Here is an 18,880-nt window from a genome sequence, read left to right on the forward strand (position 1 = left end):
CATTCGAGTTGCTCTTGAGGTTCCCGGGGGGCCGGGAGGTGCGGCCAGGTCGTGGGCTCCCGGGCAGAGCCCTCGGGCGGGCCTGTGGTGGCGGCTCTGGAGGCACCAGGCCTGCAGCCCGGCGGGAGGAAGCGGCTGCAGCCGGCCCAGGGGCCCTGCAGAAGCCTCGGCCCAGCCTGGAGGAAGTGAGCGCCCGGCCCCTGCCTCCTGGGGCCCTGCAGCCCCCTGCTGACCGAGGGAACCCGGAACCTGCTTCTGCGTGGAGCCCGGCCCGCTCTTTCAGCTCCGTGGCCCTGGTTTCCTCGCGCGGAGGAGGCAGCCAGGTGAGTCCCGCATCTCGGCCCCGGGAGTCCCGGCCGCCGGGGCGCTCTGTCTGTCCCCAGTGCTTGGGGGTCCGAGCTCACACAGGGAGGGCCCGAGGGGCCGCGGGAGCTGAGCCCAGAGAGCCCAGTCTCCTCGGAGGGAGCGGCAAAGTGGCCCCCCGCCCCCAACGCCGACCCCCAACGCTGAGAGGCGCCACTCCCTCCTGCCCGGAGGCCCAGAGGGGCGGGAGGGCTCTGCCCCTTCCCTGCGTGTCCAGGTGAACCGATTCTGTTCGCCACGGCTTCTCCCCTGGGCCTCGTCCACCCCGAGTCTTCAGAGGGAGAAACTGAGGCCCGGGCAGAGAAGGGACTGCCCGGGCTGCTGATGGCCACTGGGCCGCCTCTGGCCGGCATGCAGTCCAGCCCCTCCTTGTAAGAAGTGTCAGGACCAGAGAAGGGAGGGCGTTTGCCCAGGGTCACACAGCCAGAGTGAGGAAGAGCCGGCCTGGAAGCTGGGCTCCCTGAGGCCCAGGCCTGCCTCTCTCCTCCTCTCTGGCCACAGCCCTCGCACCGAGCCCCAGGGCCCAAGAAGGGGCTTGCGGGTGCAGGGGGCAGGGCCAGCCCAGCAACGGTGTCCCCCACCTACCCCCCACTTCAGGACAGGACGGCCCCTGGGTGCCCCAGGCCGGCTGCTAGTGCAACGTGGTTGGGAGGGGGGTGTGTGGGGCCTTTGACCCCGTGGAGGCCTCTAAGCACAACTCTGGGCCCTGCCGCTGGGGCTGGACCTGACCACCGCTCAGCCACAGGGCGCCTGGGCCCCAGATGTCTGTCAGGGTTGGGAACTCGGGGAGGACCAGGGCTGGAGAGGGAAGGATGGAGGCAGGGCTGCCCGCGAGCAGGAGAGGAAGTCGGGAGGGGAACAGGAAGGAGGCCCGGCTGGGCCTGGTGTGAGCGGGCGCCCCGCCCCCCCGCCCCCCCCCGAGAGGGAGGTCATGTACACTCTGTGGGTGCTGTCATGAGTGGGAGACCCCCAAACCACCCGAGAAGGAGCCCCACTGCAGGGAGCCTTGGTTCAGGCCACCCCTGAGCACTCAGGCTGGAGTGGGGACCCAGCCCAGGGAACAGCGGCACTCGGGCCGGAGGTGCTGCTCTGTGCCCAGCTGTCTGGGGCTGGGGCCCCGCACCCCGCACCGCAGGCTCAGGTCTGTGAGTAACACCCATCCGCATGTCCCCCCACAGGCCCCCAGATCTCCCCCTTAGGCTCAGGGGTCCCTGGATTGGTCAAGCTCTGAGGCGTGGCCCCCCCTTTGTCCTGACTGTGGGGTGCCCTGGGGGGGGGGTGTATGTTGGGGGCCTCCTGTGCTGCAGGGGCAGGGTGGGCCGGCTGCTCTGCGCCCAGCTGGGGGTGCCCTGGCCCCCGTGCTCGGCGGCGCCCTCGCCAAGTGGCTTCTCCCACCCGGAGTCCCGGCTGCCTGCTGCCCTCGGGGGCCCTGACCCCTCGCCTAGGCGGCACGGTGACCTGTCCGCCAGCCCCAGCCCCACCCTGTCCCCCTGCCTCCTGGTCTGGAAGAAATGACACAGGGCGGGTTGGGGGCTCTGCAGACAGTGACGCCCTGTGTCCCCTGCACCCCCAGGACTGCAAGGAGAATGGATAACGACCCCCTCTACCTCATGCTGCAGTTCCCTAAGGGGGAGGGCCTGCAGGCGGAGCAGGAAGAGCTCCTGCAAGGTGCGTGCCCAGGGGGCTGGGCGGGGTGGGGGGGCATGGAGGGCGGAGCGGGGGGTCTGCATCACAGGACCAAGCAGGCCGTGCCGGGAATGAGCCTTCTTTCCAAACTGCAACTGAGCACCCATTCTGTCCGGCCCCTGCCTACGCCTCTCGTTTTATACGGAACCTTCCGCAGTTATCCCCATGGCCCTCATCCCTGCCCAGCTCCAGGCTCATGGGGACGCTGAGGAGGAGGGTGCTGAGGCGTCAAGCATGCCTCTCAGGCAGCATCTCCTCCGTCGCATCGAGGGGGCGTGCTCTCACCGCCTTTGTATAAGCGGGGAAACCGAGGCACGGGGCGTCACACGCAGTCTGGGCGCAGATCTGACCTCTGGTCTGAGTTTCTGTGTGGTGTGCATGCAGGTGTGTGTTGGCATGTGTGTGTGCAAATGTGTGACTGTGTCTGTGGTGTGTGTGCGCAGGTGTGTGTCAGTGTGTCTCTGGTGTGTGCACGCAGGTATGTGTGCAGGTGTGTGTTGGTGTACATCTGTGCAGTGTGTGTGCAGGTCTGTGTCGGCATGTCTGTGTACAAGCGCACATGTCTGTCTCTGGTGTGTGCGCAGGTGTGTCGATGTGTCTGTGTGCAGTGTGTGCAGGTTTGTGTTGGTGTGTCTACATGTGCAAGCACATGTTTCTGTGTCTCTGGTGTGTGTGCAAGTGCAGGTGTGCCTGAGTCTGTGCTGTGTGTGCAGGTCTGTGTGTGTGCACGTCTGTGTGTCTGTGGGCGTGTGTCGCTGTGTGTCCCAGGTGCCTGTGTGTGCCTCAGTGTGTGGGGGTGACTGTGTGTGACTACTTTTGTGCTCGTGTGTGCACCCGTGTGCGCCCGTGTGCGCCCGTGTGCGAAGCCGCAGGACCGAGTCCCCCCTGTGGCCAAGGGGACAGGTGGACGGGTGACCTGCAGGGAGGCAGCTGCTGCGGCCCCGCCGGGTCCACAGACGCACGTCACGCTTGCCTCTGCTTCCAGGGGAAAAGAAGAAATTCCTGCCCCCCACTTCCCGGCAGGACCCCAAATTTGAAGAATTGCAAAAGGTAAGGCCACCTCTTCGAACCTTCCTTTCGTCTTCTTGGGGTGGGGACAGCAGGCCAGCCTGCCCCTCCGACCCCAGGCCCCCAGACACCTGTGGAACGGCTGCACGGAGGCACATTTATTGAGCACTGACTGTATACCTCTATATACATGATCCCAGCAAGCCTCTTGGGACTGAGAGGGATTCGCGGTCCCTGGCATCCCGGGGAGGGGACACCGAAGGTCAGAGAGGCGAGCTGACCCGTGGGGGACACGTGGCTGCTGGCAGCAGAGCTGGGGCTCGGCCCAGGCCATCAGCCCAAAGCTCGGGCTCCTTCGCCCGCTCAGCTCCCCACGGCCACAGGCAGCTGGCGGAGAGGCAGGAAGGGGTGCCGCCCAGTGCACGGTCCGTCCCAGGCTGCAGGACCAGCGGCGCGCAGGCTCAGGGCCCCCGTCCTCTGCCCGACTCCGCCGGGCTCCTCCCGGCCTGCCTGTTGCCCCTCCAGGGAGGTTCCCGCGCGGCACCGCCTCCACACCCAGAGGGTCTGTGGCCCATTTTCCAGCCCTCCCTCCTCCCCCCCCCCCATTCTCCCGCTCCCTCCTCCCACCTGTCCCCCGTTGGGCACCGGGACACTGAGTGGACCCCAAGGGTCCCTTCTGGAAAACCTGGCAGGGGGCCGACATGCCGTCTTGTCTTGGGCTCCTCCAAACACTGGTCCTGACATGAGGACGTGGGTGCAGGCGGTTGAGTTGGGAGGTGACAATCACGGGTGACAAGGGAAGTAGGGAAGTAAGGTGGGAGAAGAGGCCCCGCCCCCAGGGTGAGTGATGGAGCAGGTGCAGCCGCAGGAGCTCAGGCCTGCTGGAGGCCAGTGTGGAGGAGGAGGAGCACAGGCAGAGTGGGGCGGTGTGCCCACAGTGGTGAAGGTCGGGGCCTGGGAGGGGACGCCGGCAGCCCTGTATTGCTAACACCTTACACAGGACCCGCGTCAGCCCCCTGGTGCCCAGGGCTGTGGTGGAGAGAAGCAGGGGGGCTTCAGGAGCCTAGAGCAGGCCTGAACTCAGTTTGCGAGATCTGGGAGGGCTTCCTAGAGGAGGTGACGTCGGACCTGCCCTTGAAGGATGGGGGGCAGTTGGCAGGTGGGAAGAGGGCATTCCAGGACGAGGGCAGTGCTGCGCAGGGTGAGGGGCCGGCGGGGGGGGAAGCGGCCCCCGGCCAGCAGCCTCTGGGGGCCCGCAGGTGCTGATGGAGTGGATCAACGCCGAGCTCCTGCCGGAGCACATTGTGGTCCGGAGCCTGGAGGAGGACCTGTTTGACGGGCTCATCCTGCACCACCTTTTCCGTGAGTGGCAGCCCCCCCCGCCCCGCACCTGCTCCCTGCAGGTGAGCTCTTCGCCCAGCCTCATCCCCCCCCCTGTGGCTCAGCCCGGGGCCCCAGTTCCTGCTTCGTTTCTGCCAAATCTTGGACCTCCCACCTCCACACCACCTGGCGAGCACCTATGTAGTGCTTGCCGTTTGTAGGCTGCCGGGGATACCAAACAAACCCGCGTGGGCCCGGGGCTGCCACGCCACCCCGGCCGCTGCAGGTATGGCAGGCCAGGCGATGGCCCAGCAGCTTCGGCCCAGAAACCCCCCTCAGGGCCGCCTCCTGGCCCCCGGGCCTTCCCCACCTGCCCTCTGTCTCCCTTTGCTGGTGTGAGGCCGAGTTGGCCCAAGGTCTGTCTTCGGCACACAGCCGGGAGGTGCTGGAGGGCCGGGGGGTCTGATTCTGGTCCTTGGCGAGCCGACAGCCGCCGGTTACCAAGGGCTCGGGAGCAATCCCACAGCCTCGGCCAAGGCTGCCTGAACCCTTCCTGCGGAGCAGGAGGTTACTGTCCCCATTTCACAGAGGAGCAAACCGAGGCTCTTGTCCAAGGTCTCCCGGTGAAGAAAGCAGGGGGGTGCACTTTAACCATGGGCCGCCACACTGCCCTGCAGAAAGGAAGTTAGGGGAGCTGGGAGTGGGCAAGGGCGTGGTCAAGGTGAGGGGCGGGGCTTGCTCCCATCCCACACCTGGTCTGCCCAGGTGGGCTGGGTCAGAGCCAGGCTCTGCCTCTGGGAGGAGGCGCCCTGGCTGTGGGTCCGCCCCCATCGCAGGGCCCCAAACTCTGTCTCCCCTCCCCCTCTCTCCCCTTCTCCTGCCCTCACCGCCCTCCACGGCCCCTTCCCAAACTCAGAGAAGCTGGCGGGGATCAAGCTGGAGGTGGAGGAGATCGCCTTGACCGCCATGAGCCAGCGGCGCAAGCTGGAGGCCGTGCTGGAGGCCACCAACCGCAGCCTGCAGGGGGACGACAAGCAGCCGCTCAAGTGGAGCGTGGACGGTACCTGGGCTCGGAGGAGCAGCGGGCAGGGTGGGGCGGGGGAGCCTGGGTCCTTCCTTCGGAGTGGGGGCGGCTTCTCCTTTATCCACCAGGGACGGGCTCCGCCACCTCAGGTGAGGGCACGCGGCCCCGGGGCCTGGAAGTGGGCAGAGCCGCGGGCAGGGGCAGAGTCAGGCTCCCAGCTGAGGAGCACACAGCCGCTCCCCGAGGGCGTCACGGCAGCCACACAGCACGAGGGTGGTGCACGGTCTGGTCCGTGGCATGGCCACTGCTCACAGAGTCCCACGGCCCATGGCCCGCCCACGGCCCTGCGAGAGGGCCCCTCCCAGCCCCCTCCCACACACACTTGCTTCGGTTACCTCTGCTGGGCTGGCCCCTCCAGGTTTGACCAGTGTTGACAATGGTGACCTGCGTCAGGTCACGCTTAAATCTACCCATTTGTCCAGCCGGTGTCCCCACCGTAGGACAGGACGCGCGGTTGTGTTCCGTGGTAGACTGGGCTCCGGAGGGCACCTCCCTGCCTGACCCCGGCCCCCGGGGGGCTGTGCCAGGGGCGGCTGCGTTCCCAGAGGTGGGGTCCCCGGGGCCCAGTGTGCTGTGTCCGGTCTGAGTGTCGATCTCCGGGCCTCTGCTGTCCGGCAGGCTGGACACCCATCTCCGTGGTCTGCAGAGGGTTGTCGTGATGATAAGGAGACCCCCATGGGGTCCCAGGTATGGGTGGCCCCTCGGCTCTGACCCGGCATCCCTCTCCCCTCCCAGCCGTCTTCAACAAGGACCTGCTGGCCACCCTGCACCTCCTCGTGGCTCTGGCCAAGCGCTTCCGGCCCAGCCTGCCCCTCCCCACCGACGTCCAGGTGGAGGTGATCACCCTGGAGGTAAGGGCTGGCCAGCGGGGGGCTCACTGCGTGGAGCGAGCTTCCTGGGTCCCCTTCACTGCCCCTGGATTGAGGGTGCCGTGGGGGAGGGGGAGGAGCCAAGTGTGCTCTAGAAAACCGTGGGAACTGTGCAACCCCAGCAGGGCAGCAGCAGGAGCTGGAACTGCGGGGGGAGGTGCCGAGATGCCAGGGGAGGTGGCAGGGACCCAGAGGGGCCATGCGGAGGTTGGTGACTTATGTCAGCAGGTGGCCCCTGCCAGCGGGCATTATGAGGTCCCGGCTGCTGGCAGTCACATCCCGTGGGCCATCAGTGGCCATCTGTCTGTGGCCTTTTGGGAGCCCTGACACCACCGAGTCCTAACCACTGTCCTCGGCATCGTCTCTCGTCCACTAGCCAATGGCTGTGATGGCGGTCCTGGGAGGACCGTCCACCCCGAGGGGCACTCTGTCTAGTGTGTGCATGGCTCGTGCTGGGGGTGAGGGCAAAGGGTCCGAAGCCAAGAACCTCTCTCGCAGACTCAGTGCCGCAGATGGGGCCCCATCTGCGCCCCAGTCCCCCCAGGTTCTGGGTGCCCAGGGAGCAGCCGGCATCCCAGCCCGGGGCACGCCTGTAACGTGACCCGACAGAGTGCGCCAGTCCAGCCTCACTCAACTGAGTGATTCTTGCTTCTCTCAAAACCATTAATTAAAGTGATCCACCTGCAGCAGGGTCGCCTGGGGTCCTCTGGGCTGCTCGGGCCCCCACAAGACTGAGCAGCAGGCGGGGGGCCCCGAGTTTCCCGGGACGGCTGTTCCTTCTCCTCTCTCCCCCCTCAGAGCACCAAGAGCGGCCTGAAGTCGGAGAAGTCCGTGGAGCAGCTCACCGAGTGCAGGTGAGGGGCCGGCCTGGGCGCAGGGGCACAGGGGCGGACCTGCCTGGCCTTCGGGGTGGGGGTGCTCACGCTCCGCCTGTCCTCCCCACCCTGTGGGGGTGCCCCAGGGCCCTCCACCCTGCCGGGCCTCTCAGGCAGGTGCACGGGGCACCCAGCCGACTGAGCTCCCTCGGCCCGCATCACCCCTACCAAGCCCAGCTGGGAGGGGTCAGCTGTCCTCGGCTCGCAGGCCTGGCGGTCGGCTCCACCTGGGCTCACACCTAGGCTCGTCCGTGTGTGCGCTGTGTGACCTCGGGCAAATCACCTGCCCCCTCTGAGCCTCTTGCTCCTCCGCAAGATGGGGACCCATTCCTACCTGTTGAGGCTGTGGTGAGGGTTACAGATGTGTGTGAGGTGACCTTCCCGCACCCCGTGCACCCCAGTCCCGAGGTCCCCCCAGTCTAGGGCACCTGGATTTCCACTGGAGAGCGGGGGTGGGCCTCGAACCACGGTAGGTGGGGGACAGCCGTGCCCTGAGCGAGCTGAGCATGGCGGGGGTCGGAGTTGGCAGGCCTGGCCGGCCCCTCACGCCAGTGGGTTCTGGGCACGTGTTAGCCCATTTAACTTCCCCACAGACACCCCTGGGGGGGGCCTTGTCCCTCCCCCCCAGACTCAGTGAGGCCGAGCGGCCTCCCGGGCACCTGCTCTGAACTGGCTCCAGTGAGGCCGAAGCTTCAGGGTCCGAGAAGGTGTTTGGGGCGCTTGCGGGGGCGACTGAAGCCCATTGCACCATGTCCCTTCCCCCCTGTGACCCTAAATTCGCCCTTCTCTGCCCTGTGAGCCCAGAAACCGCAGTGAGCCCCCCTCCGGCTCCCTGCGTGCGCCCTGCCCCACGGGCGCCTGTCCCTCCCCCTCCGGGCAGTCTGCCTCTGTGCTGGGCGCCGGAGCCCCGTTCCGGGCTGCCCCCTCCCCCCGCCACGGCACCAGCCCCCCGCAGGGGGCCGCCTGGCTCCCGAGAGAGCTGGGCCGGCTTTGGGCCCAGAACCTTGCTTGTAGGGGGCAGGAGTGGGGTGGACAATTTAACAAGAAAGTCAAAGAAAAACCATTCAAACACAATAAAAACAGAGTGAGAGAGGCCAGACCCACAGGAGCACATACTGGGTGGTTTCACTTGCACAGACTCCAGAACAGACGGAACTAGTGGACGGTCGGAGATGAAAACGGCAGTGACGTGTGTGTGTGTGTGTGTGTGTGTGTGTGTTGGGGGGACGGGAGGGCACACCCGGCGGTGCCGGGAAGGTTCCGTACCTCCCTGAGGGTGAGGATCACACAGGTGTGCACAAGTACACACGCTGTAAATGTAGGATTTGTGCACTTTATTGTCTGTGGAAGACACTCCCGCCCCCTGACCTAGAGGGGCCACCCCCAGAAGAACCGAACCCAGACCCTCGGGTGCAGGGGCCCCAGGGGAGGGCGCCCTCCTGCCGGGCGCTCCCGCCGGCTGCCTCCCGACAAAGCCGCCGGGGACGAGACAGCCGGCTCTGCCGTCCTCCTCGCCAGGGCCCGGGCCTGTCACGTGAAAAAATTGTAAGTGTCAAGATTGTTTTTAACCACGTGTTCGCTCTTTTCTCCCCCACCATTTCCCCTCAGCGCGGACAAGGACCGGCCTTCAAGTGAGTACTTCCGTGGCCTGAGCAAAGCTGTTTCTGTCTGATACGTGTTCAAACAGCGGTGCCCGGCCTGCGTGGCACCGGGGGCGGGTTTTGTGGGAGACGATTCTTCCACGTGCTGGGCGGGAGGGGCACAGGGGGCAGGGCTCAGGCGGAATGCACCTGAATTCGAATCCTCCCTCGCTGGCCCTGGCCCCGCCGCTCACCCCCTGCTGTGTGGCCTGGTTCCTGGGTCCCTAACAGGGCCACCCCGGTCTGTGGCTTGGGGGTTGGGGCCCCCATGTTACAACCACAAGGGGTTCACTTCTGGGTGTCCTCCCCCATTTCCTCCGTGGTCTGCGTTTGTGTCTCGGGCTTTCTCCTGGCCCCTTTGTGCCCCTTCCTGCCTGTCTTGGCGTGGGCCTGGCTGCTCCTCCCTGTGGCTCTGCTCCTGTGGGTGCAGGGTGGCGGGGCTGTGCAGTGTGTGGGCTCTGGAGCAGAAGGCCTGGGATCAAACACCGGTTCTCCCATTTATCAGCCATGTGAACTTGGGTGATCTCCCAGTCCGTCTGTACTTCATCCCCTCGTCTGTGAAACGGGGTTAATAAGGGCACCCACCTGTTAGGTCTGTAAGTGCGTTTAGCACATAGTGTGAGCGCTTCACGGTGATTGGTCCGCAGTGTGGCTGCTGCTCTTGTGACAGAGCCCGTCACCAATCAACGGACTGACCCAGTCTTTCCTCCCTCCCTCCCTTCCTTCCTTCCTCCCTCCCTTCCTTCCTTCCTCCCTCCCTTCCTTCCTCCCTTCCTTCCTTCCTTCCTTCCTCAGTCAGCTGGCTAGGTCAGCTCTTCATCTCTTCATCCATACACCCACCCATCCCACTATCCACCATCCATCCATCCACCATCAATCCATCCACCATTCATCCATCCATCTATAATGTTTATCTATCCATCCATCCATCCATCCATGCGTCCTTGTGTCCACTCACCCACCCTAACATTATGTTTCCTCCCTGACTCCTCCCCACCCAGGACACAGACTGTACGGGCAGGGGGTCCTCCAAGGGGCACGTCACCTGCAGAGATGGAAATAATGTCCCACAAGGGGCCTCTCAGGACGGGCAGGGGGAGGCTGGCAGGGGAGGGAGGTGAGGGGAGGTGCAGCGCTGCCTGCCTGCGTGTGTGTGTGTGTGTGTGTGTGGAGGGGCCGCGTGAGGACACGTGGGGTTGCCCGCGGAGCCGAGTTTGCTCAGGGGCAGCATGAAGACGGGCCGCTCGGTAAGGGGCAGGGACACAGAGCAGGGCCTGCTGCAAACCACTTCGAGCACATTCTCTGTGTTCCGGCCTGTGTCACCCGAGCACACCCTTGCCTCCCGCTCCCGGCTCCTTCGGTGACAGTCTCCCCGGCCGCAGGCCAGGAGGGACACTGGTGTCTGCGCTGTGGTTACCGGTTGATGGGGCTTTTCGACGGCACGGAACCCGCCGGTGCCCCTCTTCCGCATCGGCTAACAAAGGGACAGGCAGGCGCAGGGGGGCGGTGACTCGCTTGCGGGCGCACGGCCACTGAGAGGCGGATCCGAAGGCCGTTCTCCTGCCCACCGTGTGCACTCAGAGCCCGGGCACTGGGCACCCCAGGGAGGGTGACAGCCAGGGACGGTGACAGTGTAGGTGGCCGTGCAGAGACGGCGTCGGGCCTCTGAGGCTGGACCGGAGCGCGAGCTGCCAAGATGCCGTTCGGCCCCCAGACCCCACGGGGTGGCACGGCCACTGAGGGCACAGGCCGTCTGCGCGCTGCAGGCCCGGGCACCTGGGAGAGCTCCGTGCCCTCGTTCTGCCACCGCAGATGCCCATGAGGGGACTTGCGGGCCGAGTGTCCGTCCGGACCTGACCCCCGCTCACCGCCTGCGGCAGCCCCCAGGACATGTGGGTGGAGCAGGGAGCTGGGGGGAGGCCAGGCCCACTCCCAGAGGGAGGGGTGGCAGCCGAAAGCACACAGCGCAAGGCGTCCCCCACGGGAAGGAGGGCTGTTCGCTGAGGCTCGGCTGCGAGCCCAGCCTCCAGGCCCGCTCCCATCCCTGCAACCACCCTGCCTGGTGGGTACGGCGGGCCGCGCTTTGCAGGCGAGGGAACCAGGGCCCAGAGAGGGAAGGCGATTGCCCCCCAGCCCCCAGCCAGGGAAGCGGTGACCTGCACCCAGGCCTGTTTTTAAATTCAAGACCCTTAAGCTAAAACTGTGGCTCCCCCTGGACTGAGTGCTCAGAGAAAGTTTTGTGGAAGAAAGCCCCCGTTTGGCTCCAAGATAACAGCATCGTAACGAGGTGTTCACTGGGTCTGTCTGCAGAGGACGTGTTTGATGAGCTGTTCAAGCTGGCGCCGGAGAAAGTGAAGGCCGTGAAAGAGGTGAGAGCGCAGAGAGCTCTACCGCCCTCCCGCCTCCCCCCTGCCTCGGCCTCGGGTGGAAGAAACTGGGCCCCAGGCCGCGCCTGCTGGGTGCCGTGCGGGGACGGGCAGGGCTCCTGATCCCCCAAGCCGGGAGGCTGCACCCTGAGCCTGGGGTCTGCGTTCTTCCGTGGGCAGGCCATCGTGACCTTCATCAACCAGAAGATGGAGGGCCTGGGCCTGTCCGTGCAGGACCTGGACACGCAGGTAGGGGCTCAGCCGCGGGGCGCATGGGGCAGGGACAGCTGTCAGGGAACTGGGACAGCTGTCAGGGACCCCACAGGGCACTGGGAGCCGCCCACCTCCTGTAGCCTGGGGTGGGGTGGGGGTGTCACCTCTCAGGGCCTTGGGGTCCTCCTCTCCAACCAGGGGTGTTGCTGGCAGGCAGCGTCACCAGCCAGGGACACTGTGGGGGTCCCACTGTACAGGGGTCCCCCCGTGCTGTCCTTACTTTTCATGGTGAAGTGAGCACTTTCAGCTAGTTTTTCCAGATTAACCGTAGACGGGCACACACCAGACTCAAAGCACGCGTGCATTGCCTGTGTCCTGTGCGCGCCACGGTGTTGGTGAGGTTTGCGTGGGTGCCGGTGCGGCAGGTGCCAACACTGCCCCGCGGCCGTGGGCGGACATGCACCAAATCGTCCTGGGGAGGACATGTGCCACGCGTGTTCCCTTAATGCAGGGGCATCGGGAGGGCTGAGAGGTGGGTCGCCAGCATGGCGCTGGGGGGGAGGGGCAGGCGTTGGCCACCTGGGCTGTGCTCAGCAGTGTGGCCGGGGTGGAGAGGTCGGTCTGGCCCCAGGTGGACGGAATGGCTTCCGGCGATCTCAGCTGGAGCTGCCGACTTCTCAGACACACCCTGACGTCAGCCAGTGAGGTCAGGGGGCGCTCGCCTCCGGGGCCTGGCAGCTAAGGCCAGCAAAGCCCTCACTATGTGCCAGTCCCCAAGCGAAGCACGTCACAGACCTCATCTCCTAGAGGCCTCCCAACACGCCCTGAGCTGGGAACTGGTGCTCATCACCGTTTCACAGATGAGCGCATGGAGGCCCAGAGAGGTTGATGAACTCATCCAGGGTCACACAGGGATTTGAACCCCAGCCTGCCGAGGCCAGAGTTTGTGCTCATCACCACCTCACACGGTGGCCACGGGGGAAGCCCGTGGGGTGTGGCGTGGGGACACGGCAGGGTGGAGCCAGCAGAGGGACCCGTGTTGCCCCGGGCTCCGAGGACACCCCCACGCTGGCTGTGCGCCCCGGGGCCTGGCCTTCTCCGAACCTCAGGCTCCTCTTCTCTGAAAACGGGTACAAGGATGCCAACCTCACGGCACCACAAGTGACGAATGAGATCATGACCCTGTGCCCCGGGGTCATGACATGCATAATGAATTTGCGTTTCATTACATCATGCACGAGTGCAAACAGGGCGACGTGCTAGGGTTGCATTCGGCCTGTGTCATCTTTCTCCCTCCCCCGGTGACACCACGGTGTTCGGAGGATGGTGGCCTGGGCAAGGACGGTGTTCAGAGACGGCTGACCAGGAGGGGCTTTTGGGGGCCCTGGTGTCTCGGTGGCATCACCAGGACAGAGCAGCAGCAGCAAAGATTTCGGGCCAAACGCCATCAGACAGGACCTAACATGAGAAATTTCCATCCAGGTCTTCGAGGGGAGGTTTCCGTCTGATACACAACCTTGCACTTGGCATGGTTGGGGGCGGGGGGACGGGATTGGGTCAGCATGGGCCACGCCAGTGCTGGAAGCCGGCTTTGTCCTGGAGCCCAACAGATGGGACAGGCGGAGATAGTAACACGGTGGCCGGCACCGTGAGCCGTGCGCTGTTCTCTGACTGTTCCTGACGGGGCAGCTTCACCCTGAACTCCGCTTTCGCCTGCGCTGCTGGAGCTCGGGGACCGGGACGTGGGGGGTTGGCAGGATGGGAGGAGGTGGGCTCCCCTGCGCAGGCCACAGCTCCTCTCACTGGGCGCGGCCTAGGTGCCAGGCCTCCGGTAGCCGCTCTGTGCTCGCCGCGGCCGGTGTCCACGGCGAGGCTTCAAGGTCAGGGGTGCTGGCCGCCTTTCCCAAGGAGGACGCTGAGGCCCAGAGAGGCTGCGTGACCTCCACAGGCCCACTTGGCCTGAGAGGCAGAGCAGGGTCCCCTGGCCGGCCACGTGCCTCCTCTCCAGACGCCCCCACCTTGTAGTTGGCAGATGGAGTCATCTTACTCTTGCTGATCGGACAGCTGGAAGGCTTCTTCCTGCACCTGAAGGAATTCTACCTCACGCCCAACTCTCCTGAGGAAATGGTGAGTGTCCAGAGATGCTCCTGGGGTGATCTGCTTCTGAGCGGACCCAGCGACAGCACCGGCACGGCCCGCCCTTATCGGGTCACCTCCGGGTGAAGGGCAGGGTGGAGAGGAAGTCCGTGTGCCTGTGTGTCTGCTCACCACCCCCTCCCTCCCCTCCACCGACGTGCCCGTCCACCCAATCCTGTCACCCCTTCCCTCTTCCACCTGTCCACCCACCTGCCCATCCATCCATCCACCCGCCCACCTGTCCACCCACCCACCATGCTCCTCATCCCTCGTTCCGGGAGGCCCTGCTTGGGGTCAGGCCCTGCGCTGCGGGGTCCCCAGAGCCAATGCCATGCCGGGCCTGCTTTTGCAACCTCTCAACGTTGCGCGGCCTTCCGGGGCCACGGGGAGGCGTGCTGGCTCGTTGCGCGTGGGCCAGCGAGGGATCTGAGGAAAGGGCGGTTCGTGTGACCTGAAGAAATCAGGAAAGTCGTTGTGTAAGGGGTGGGTGGCTTGTGACACGATGATGAGGGTGTGGTCCACACAGGCAACTGCGGCGGGGACCCCGGGGGGAGGGCGCAGTGTCGGCAGAGGCTCGGCGGTGGATCGAAGCACCAGCATTCGGGGCGGTTGTCTGCGGTTCGGCCCTGTGGTGGGGGCTGGCCTCACGCTCTCGGCCAGAGCAGGCCCCACGGCCTTGGCGGGGATACAGGAGAGCCCTGCAAAGTGTGTGGGCGTGGAATCGGGGCCCATGCGGGCTCCCCCCACAGGCCTGCTGGGTGCACTCGCTGACCCCCTGCAAGCCGGCCTCTGCGGTCAGCAGGGACTGTCCCCTGCCCGTCTCCGTAGGCAGGAACCCGAGTGCAGGAGGGTCCAGTGAGCGGTCAAGGGCACATGGTTGGTTTGGGCAGAGGCCAGAATGGCGTCCAGGCTCGTCTGTCCCTGAAGCCAGAGCTGCCTCACCCTTTGCTTCCTTCCTGGGGGGTCGGTGGGAACCCCGAAGAGGGTGGAGGCACGGAGCCTCCCTGTGGCTGAGAAGGAGGCTTGCCCCCCATGCTGCTGGGCCAGCGCAGGGCCTCGGGGGGATCCACACTGAGGCTGAGACCGTGGGGCCAGCCCTGCATCCGGGAGATGGGACCCTGACCCGTGAGCCGTGCGAGAAAGGGGACGAAGGACCGGGCCAGGACGCATGCGGGCTGAGTCCCAGAACAGCTCAGGGGTCCCTGCTTTGTGACCCGGGTGTCGAGGGGACCTCTAGACCCATGCTCAATATCTTGCACACTTCCCAGCCCCAGTTGCAAGCTGGGGGCAAATGTCCCCATGCAGCCTATGATTTTAGAACCAGCTGCCGAAGACCAGCCACGTCAGTCAATGTGGGAGAAAGAGGCAGCCGCTTAGCTCTGCCCCGGGGTATGCATGTGGTCGGCAGGTTCCTGGAGACCCAGCCACGGGGACGTGTGACAGATGTGCTGAGCACAGCAGTGGTCGAAGGGGGAGGGAGCGAGAGCCCTTCAGAAGGCGGGACGCCCGCCGGCAGAGTGGCCTGGGGAAGTCGGGTCTGTCATTCTCAGACCTTCCTTGCTGACGGTGTCCGCGTGAGATCACCGTTTGGGCAGCGGGGACATCGGGGTCGGAGGGAGACAGACCGTCTGCCCCGTGGAAACCACGGCACGGGAGCCAGGGAGTGTTGGCTGCTGCCACACACAGTTAACACTGTCCCCCGAGGACGGACGCCTCCTCCCGCCCGGGTCGGGACCTCCCGTCGGCTCCACGGCGGAGCTCGGCATTTTCACCTTCATCCTCCCCCACGGGGCACGGGAGGAAAATGATGCTTTGGGCAGAGCGTGGCGAGAGGGTTCCGGAGCCCGGGCAGCTCCGCCCACTTTAGGCTGTGCCCGTTGAGGAGGAGTGGCAGCTGGAGCGACCCACGGGAGCACGCGTGGCCCTGCCGGGGCGGCGCTAGCAGTGACCCTCCAGGCACCGGCTGCAGCGGGGGCCGGGGCAGGTCGGCGCTGCCCTCGGCCAGGCCAGTGCGGAGTCCACGCTCCATCACTACTTTGGAAATACGCGAGTGGACCGCATGTCTCCCGGACAGTGGTCTCCTGAGAGGCTCGGACAGACGGCCCCGACGGTGAAACAACGCGGGAGAACACGCGCCATCTCGGAGGGTCGTGATGCACCGTGACGTGTCCCAGGCTCCGAGGAGGCCTGCGGCAGGGGACATCCAGTTGCTCTGTTGACGCCAGCGTCTGCTGCCCCTCCCCCGAGGGAATGGGCGGAGACACTTTCCTGCCTCTGCCCAGCGGCTCCCGCTGTCAGAGGAGAGCCGGTGGCTCCTTCTCACTCCGACCTGACATTCTGTGCATCCTGCGGAAAGTGTCTGTGAGGACGTGGACAAGAGCAATGGCGATGCTCGTTCTCCAGAACTTTCCCGTCTGGGGAGAAGACTCGGGGACACAGCTACAGCATGGGGTGGGGGGCAGACTCGGATCTGCTCACTCGGAGACCCCCTTCCGTCCCCAGAGGTGTGGCCACCCCCGCTTGGGACCCTGTGGCAGCTTTTGTTTCTTCTTCTTGACCGACCAACCGTAGAGGGCACAGCCCTGCCGCTCCCGCACCCTCTCCCATCCTGGAGCAGCCCCGGCTCAGCCGCTCTGTCCGTCTGATGCTCCAACGCCAACCGTCCGCAGTGGGGAAGGACCTGCTCACCGTGCCTGCCAGGTCCCAAGGGAGGGTGGCCTTCCGGCACCGGGCAGCCCCGCGCTGAGCCAGCTGCCAGGGGGGCCCCAGCCCTGCGCCCCAGGACACAGCAGGAGCCCTGGGGGGCGGGGGGAAGGTACTCCCTGGACTCTGCCTAGTGTCCCCCTGGCCCAGGACTGTGACCCACACCCTCATCTCCCTCGGGGTTCGTCTTTTCTTGGGGGCCTTGAGTACTCCCACCCGTCCCACCCACGGGCCCTTGTAGGAGCCTCCACCCCGGGGACGTGCGGGGCAGCCTTAGCTGAGGCCAGGCCCCCGCCATGCCTTCCTCGCCCCACCTCCAGACCTTGTGCGGTGCCTTCGGGTCCCGTCCGTCAGAGACCCCTTGGATGGCAGGTGCCTGCTCCAAGCTGAGTCCAAAGACCCAGCAGGAAGGTGACCCAGCTGGAAAGTGACCCAGCTGGAAGGTGGGCTGTTTCCCGGGAACAGGTGGGGGGCCTGAGGCCCAGCCAGGGTGTGGGCCTCGTCTGACCTGTGACTTTCGTCGACCTGGTGGGGGCCGATGCACGGAGGTCCCACCCAGCTCTCAGGACCCCTCCTGCCCAGACCAGACCCACGAGGTGACCGTAGGCGGCCTGGGCGGGGCCGGACCCTGCATGGGCCTGTCGGCTCCGTCCACCACGCTGCCACCTGGGCCTCCAGGCGCCTGGCTGGGTTGCCATGGGAACTGCCTGGCATGTGGGAAGTGGGCTGTGGGGCTGGGATGGCTGGCCACCTGTCTGGGATGTCCAGCCCCCACAGTGGACCTTCGGGTGGCCGAGACCATGGAAGGAAGGACCTGCTTGAGGCCCCAGTGAGTCGGGGGCGTGGCCAGCTGTAGACCTCGCTCGCCCCACGCCCCCACCCTCTCTCCCTACGGCTCTGGGCTGCCACCCCACACAGAGGGTGGGCTCCGTCTGGCGGCATCGGAGGCCCAGGGAGAGGCCGGATGTGTCGAGGGAGGTGACCGCCCCCCAGTGGAGGGTCTGCTCTGAGCCCAGGATGACAGGGCTCCCCACGCCGTGTCCTGTACCGAGGTGTGGGGGCGGTGGCGGTGACCCCGCCCTGCAGGGGAGCAGGGGAGCAGGGGAGGCCTGGGTGTGAGCAGCTTGCCCGGGGCCGCCCAGTGACCGAGCTGGACTGAGGCCCCCTGCCCTGGGCAGAGGCAGTCCCCCCAGCCCCGTCCCGCTTTGCACAGGCATCTGAGTGTCACAGACCTACTTCTAGCACTTTCTGTCTCGTCAGTGCAGATTAGCCCCTCCGCCACAAGGAGCCTTGGTTTCCTCATCTGTGCTTTGCCTCTGCAACTGAGCTGGTGCTGAGGGGACCTGTCACCTCAGGGTCAGGGGTGGCCTCAGAAGAGGTCAGGGCGAGCCCATGCTTCTACTCCCAGCCAAGTCCCCTCCCCTGGTGGCCTTACCTCCAGGCACCACCTCCACCAGGAAGCCTTCCCTTATCCTCCTTGGTGATGACCGCATTCCTGCCAGAGGTGGCCTCCCTGATGTGTGACGGATGTCACCAGTGAGGGGCGGGCCTGCCACTGGGGTCAGGGCCTGGACCGGGGTGGCCTTGTTTTGACAGCATCTGATGGGGTCTCGTCATGACAGGTGCACAACGTCACCCTGGCCCTGGAGCTGCTGAAGACCGAGGGCCTGCTCGACCAGCCCGTCAGCGCCGAAGGTGTGTGCGCGGCCCCGCGGGGCTCCGGCCCGTCCCTTGTGCAGCCAGCCCGGAGCGGGGTGCACGGAGCGGTCCCGGGGAATTCAGGCTGAGGACGGCCGACTGCCGGGTCTGCCCGGGGTTTCGGGAGTTGGCACAGAAGCCCCGCGTCCCGGGAAGCCCCTGGGTCCCGGGCAGAGTGGGACGGTGGGACGGTGGGGCGGCCCCTGCCCTGCCCTGCCCTGACCGGCCTCCCCCTCTCCTCCGGCCGCAGCCATCGTGAACAAGGACCCCAAGAGCACGCTGCGGGTCCTCTACAGCCTGTTCCGCAAGCACAAGCTGAAAGAAGGCACGGACAGGATGCCCCGCGGACCCCCAAGTTAACCAACTGCCCCCCCAAAGCTGCTGCTCTGCTCAGCTGGAGCCCCCCCACCCCCGTGTCCTGTTTCTGTCTGTCTGACTATGTAAACCCGCCAGGCGCGGGTCCATTTTGAGCCGACCCCTGGCCTCACTCGGTTTATTTTAACAGATGTATTTCTGGGAGGGACTTGGGCACCTGCTAGGGTCCCGGGAAGGGCTGTCACATGCGCGTGAACATTTGCTGACCCAGCTCGCCGCCCCCCTCCCCGTGGGGCTGGGTGTGGGGGGTGCTGTCCGCCCTGGGGCAGCCAGAGCCCTGCCGCCACGGAACCTTCCCTGGGGTCGGAGGGTCTGCTCTGTGGGCAGATGGGGCTCTCAGGTATCAGGGCTGGTGGCCAGAGGCCCCGGCCGGCCCACACTCAGTTGCTGCCACCTGGGGTGACAGCGCCCGCATCGCCATCCTGTGGCCGGAGCCCCGAGTGTCCCCAAACCCACGCCCCCGTCCCGAGCCTCTCGGGGAAGCGAACTCAGTTCCTCGCCAGGAGAACCGTGGCCCAGGCCCACCCCTGTGGCTAAAATCCTG

At 66.0% G+C, this 18,880-nt stretch overlaps 1 protein-coding gene across 1 annotated transcript; it reads left to right on the forward strand.

Annotated features, from left to right (window-relative positions):
• The first annotated feature begins 74 nt into the window (after nt 1-74).
• PARVG (parvin gamma) lies at nt 75-18,548 on the forward strand. Its single transcript, XM_028533336.2, has 13 exons — nt 75-323; nt 1,937-2,031; nt 3,035-3,099; nt 4,317-4,419; nt 5,294-5,437; nt 6,197-6,312; nt 7,129-7,184; nt 8,814-8,836; nt 11,156-11,214; nt 11,392-11,460; nt 13,450-13,551; nt 17,886-17,958; nt 18,212-18,548. Exons 2-13 carry the CDS (start codon nt 1,950-1,952, stop codon nt 18,319-18,321), a joined length of 1,002 nt encoding a protein of 333 aa, XP_028389137.1. The 5' UTR covers nt 75-323; nt 1,937-1,949; the 3' UTR covers nt 18,322-18,548.
• The last annotated feature ends 332 nt before the right edge of the window (nt 18,549-18,880 follow it).

The sequence above is a fragment of the Phyllostomus discolor genome, chromosome 2 (assembly GCF_004126475.2).
Source record: "Phyllostomus discolor isolate MPI-MPIP mPhyDis1 chromosome 2, mPhyDis1.pri.v3, whole genome shotgun sequence".
Lineage (NCBI taxonomy): Eukaryota > Metazoa > Chordata > Mammalia > Chiroptera > Phyllostomidae > Phyllostomus > Phyllostomus discolor.

Bases quoted from the DNA above. Each gene is read 5' to 3' on its own strand.
- PARVG (XM_028533336.2), top strand. From the start codon at position 1,950: ATGGATAACGACCCCCTCTACCTCATGCTGCAGTTCCCTAAGGGGGAG. The intron at 8,837-11,155 runs GTGAGTACTTCC...GTCTGTCTGCAG, and splicing joins GGACAAGGACCGGCCTTCAA to AGGACGTGTTTGATGAGCTG. The intron at 13,552-17,885 runs GTGAGTGTCCAG...TCGTCATGACAG, and splicing joins CCAACTCTCCTGAGGAAATG to GTGCACAACGTCACCCTGGC.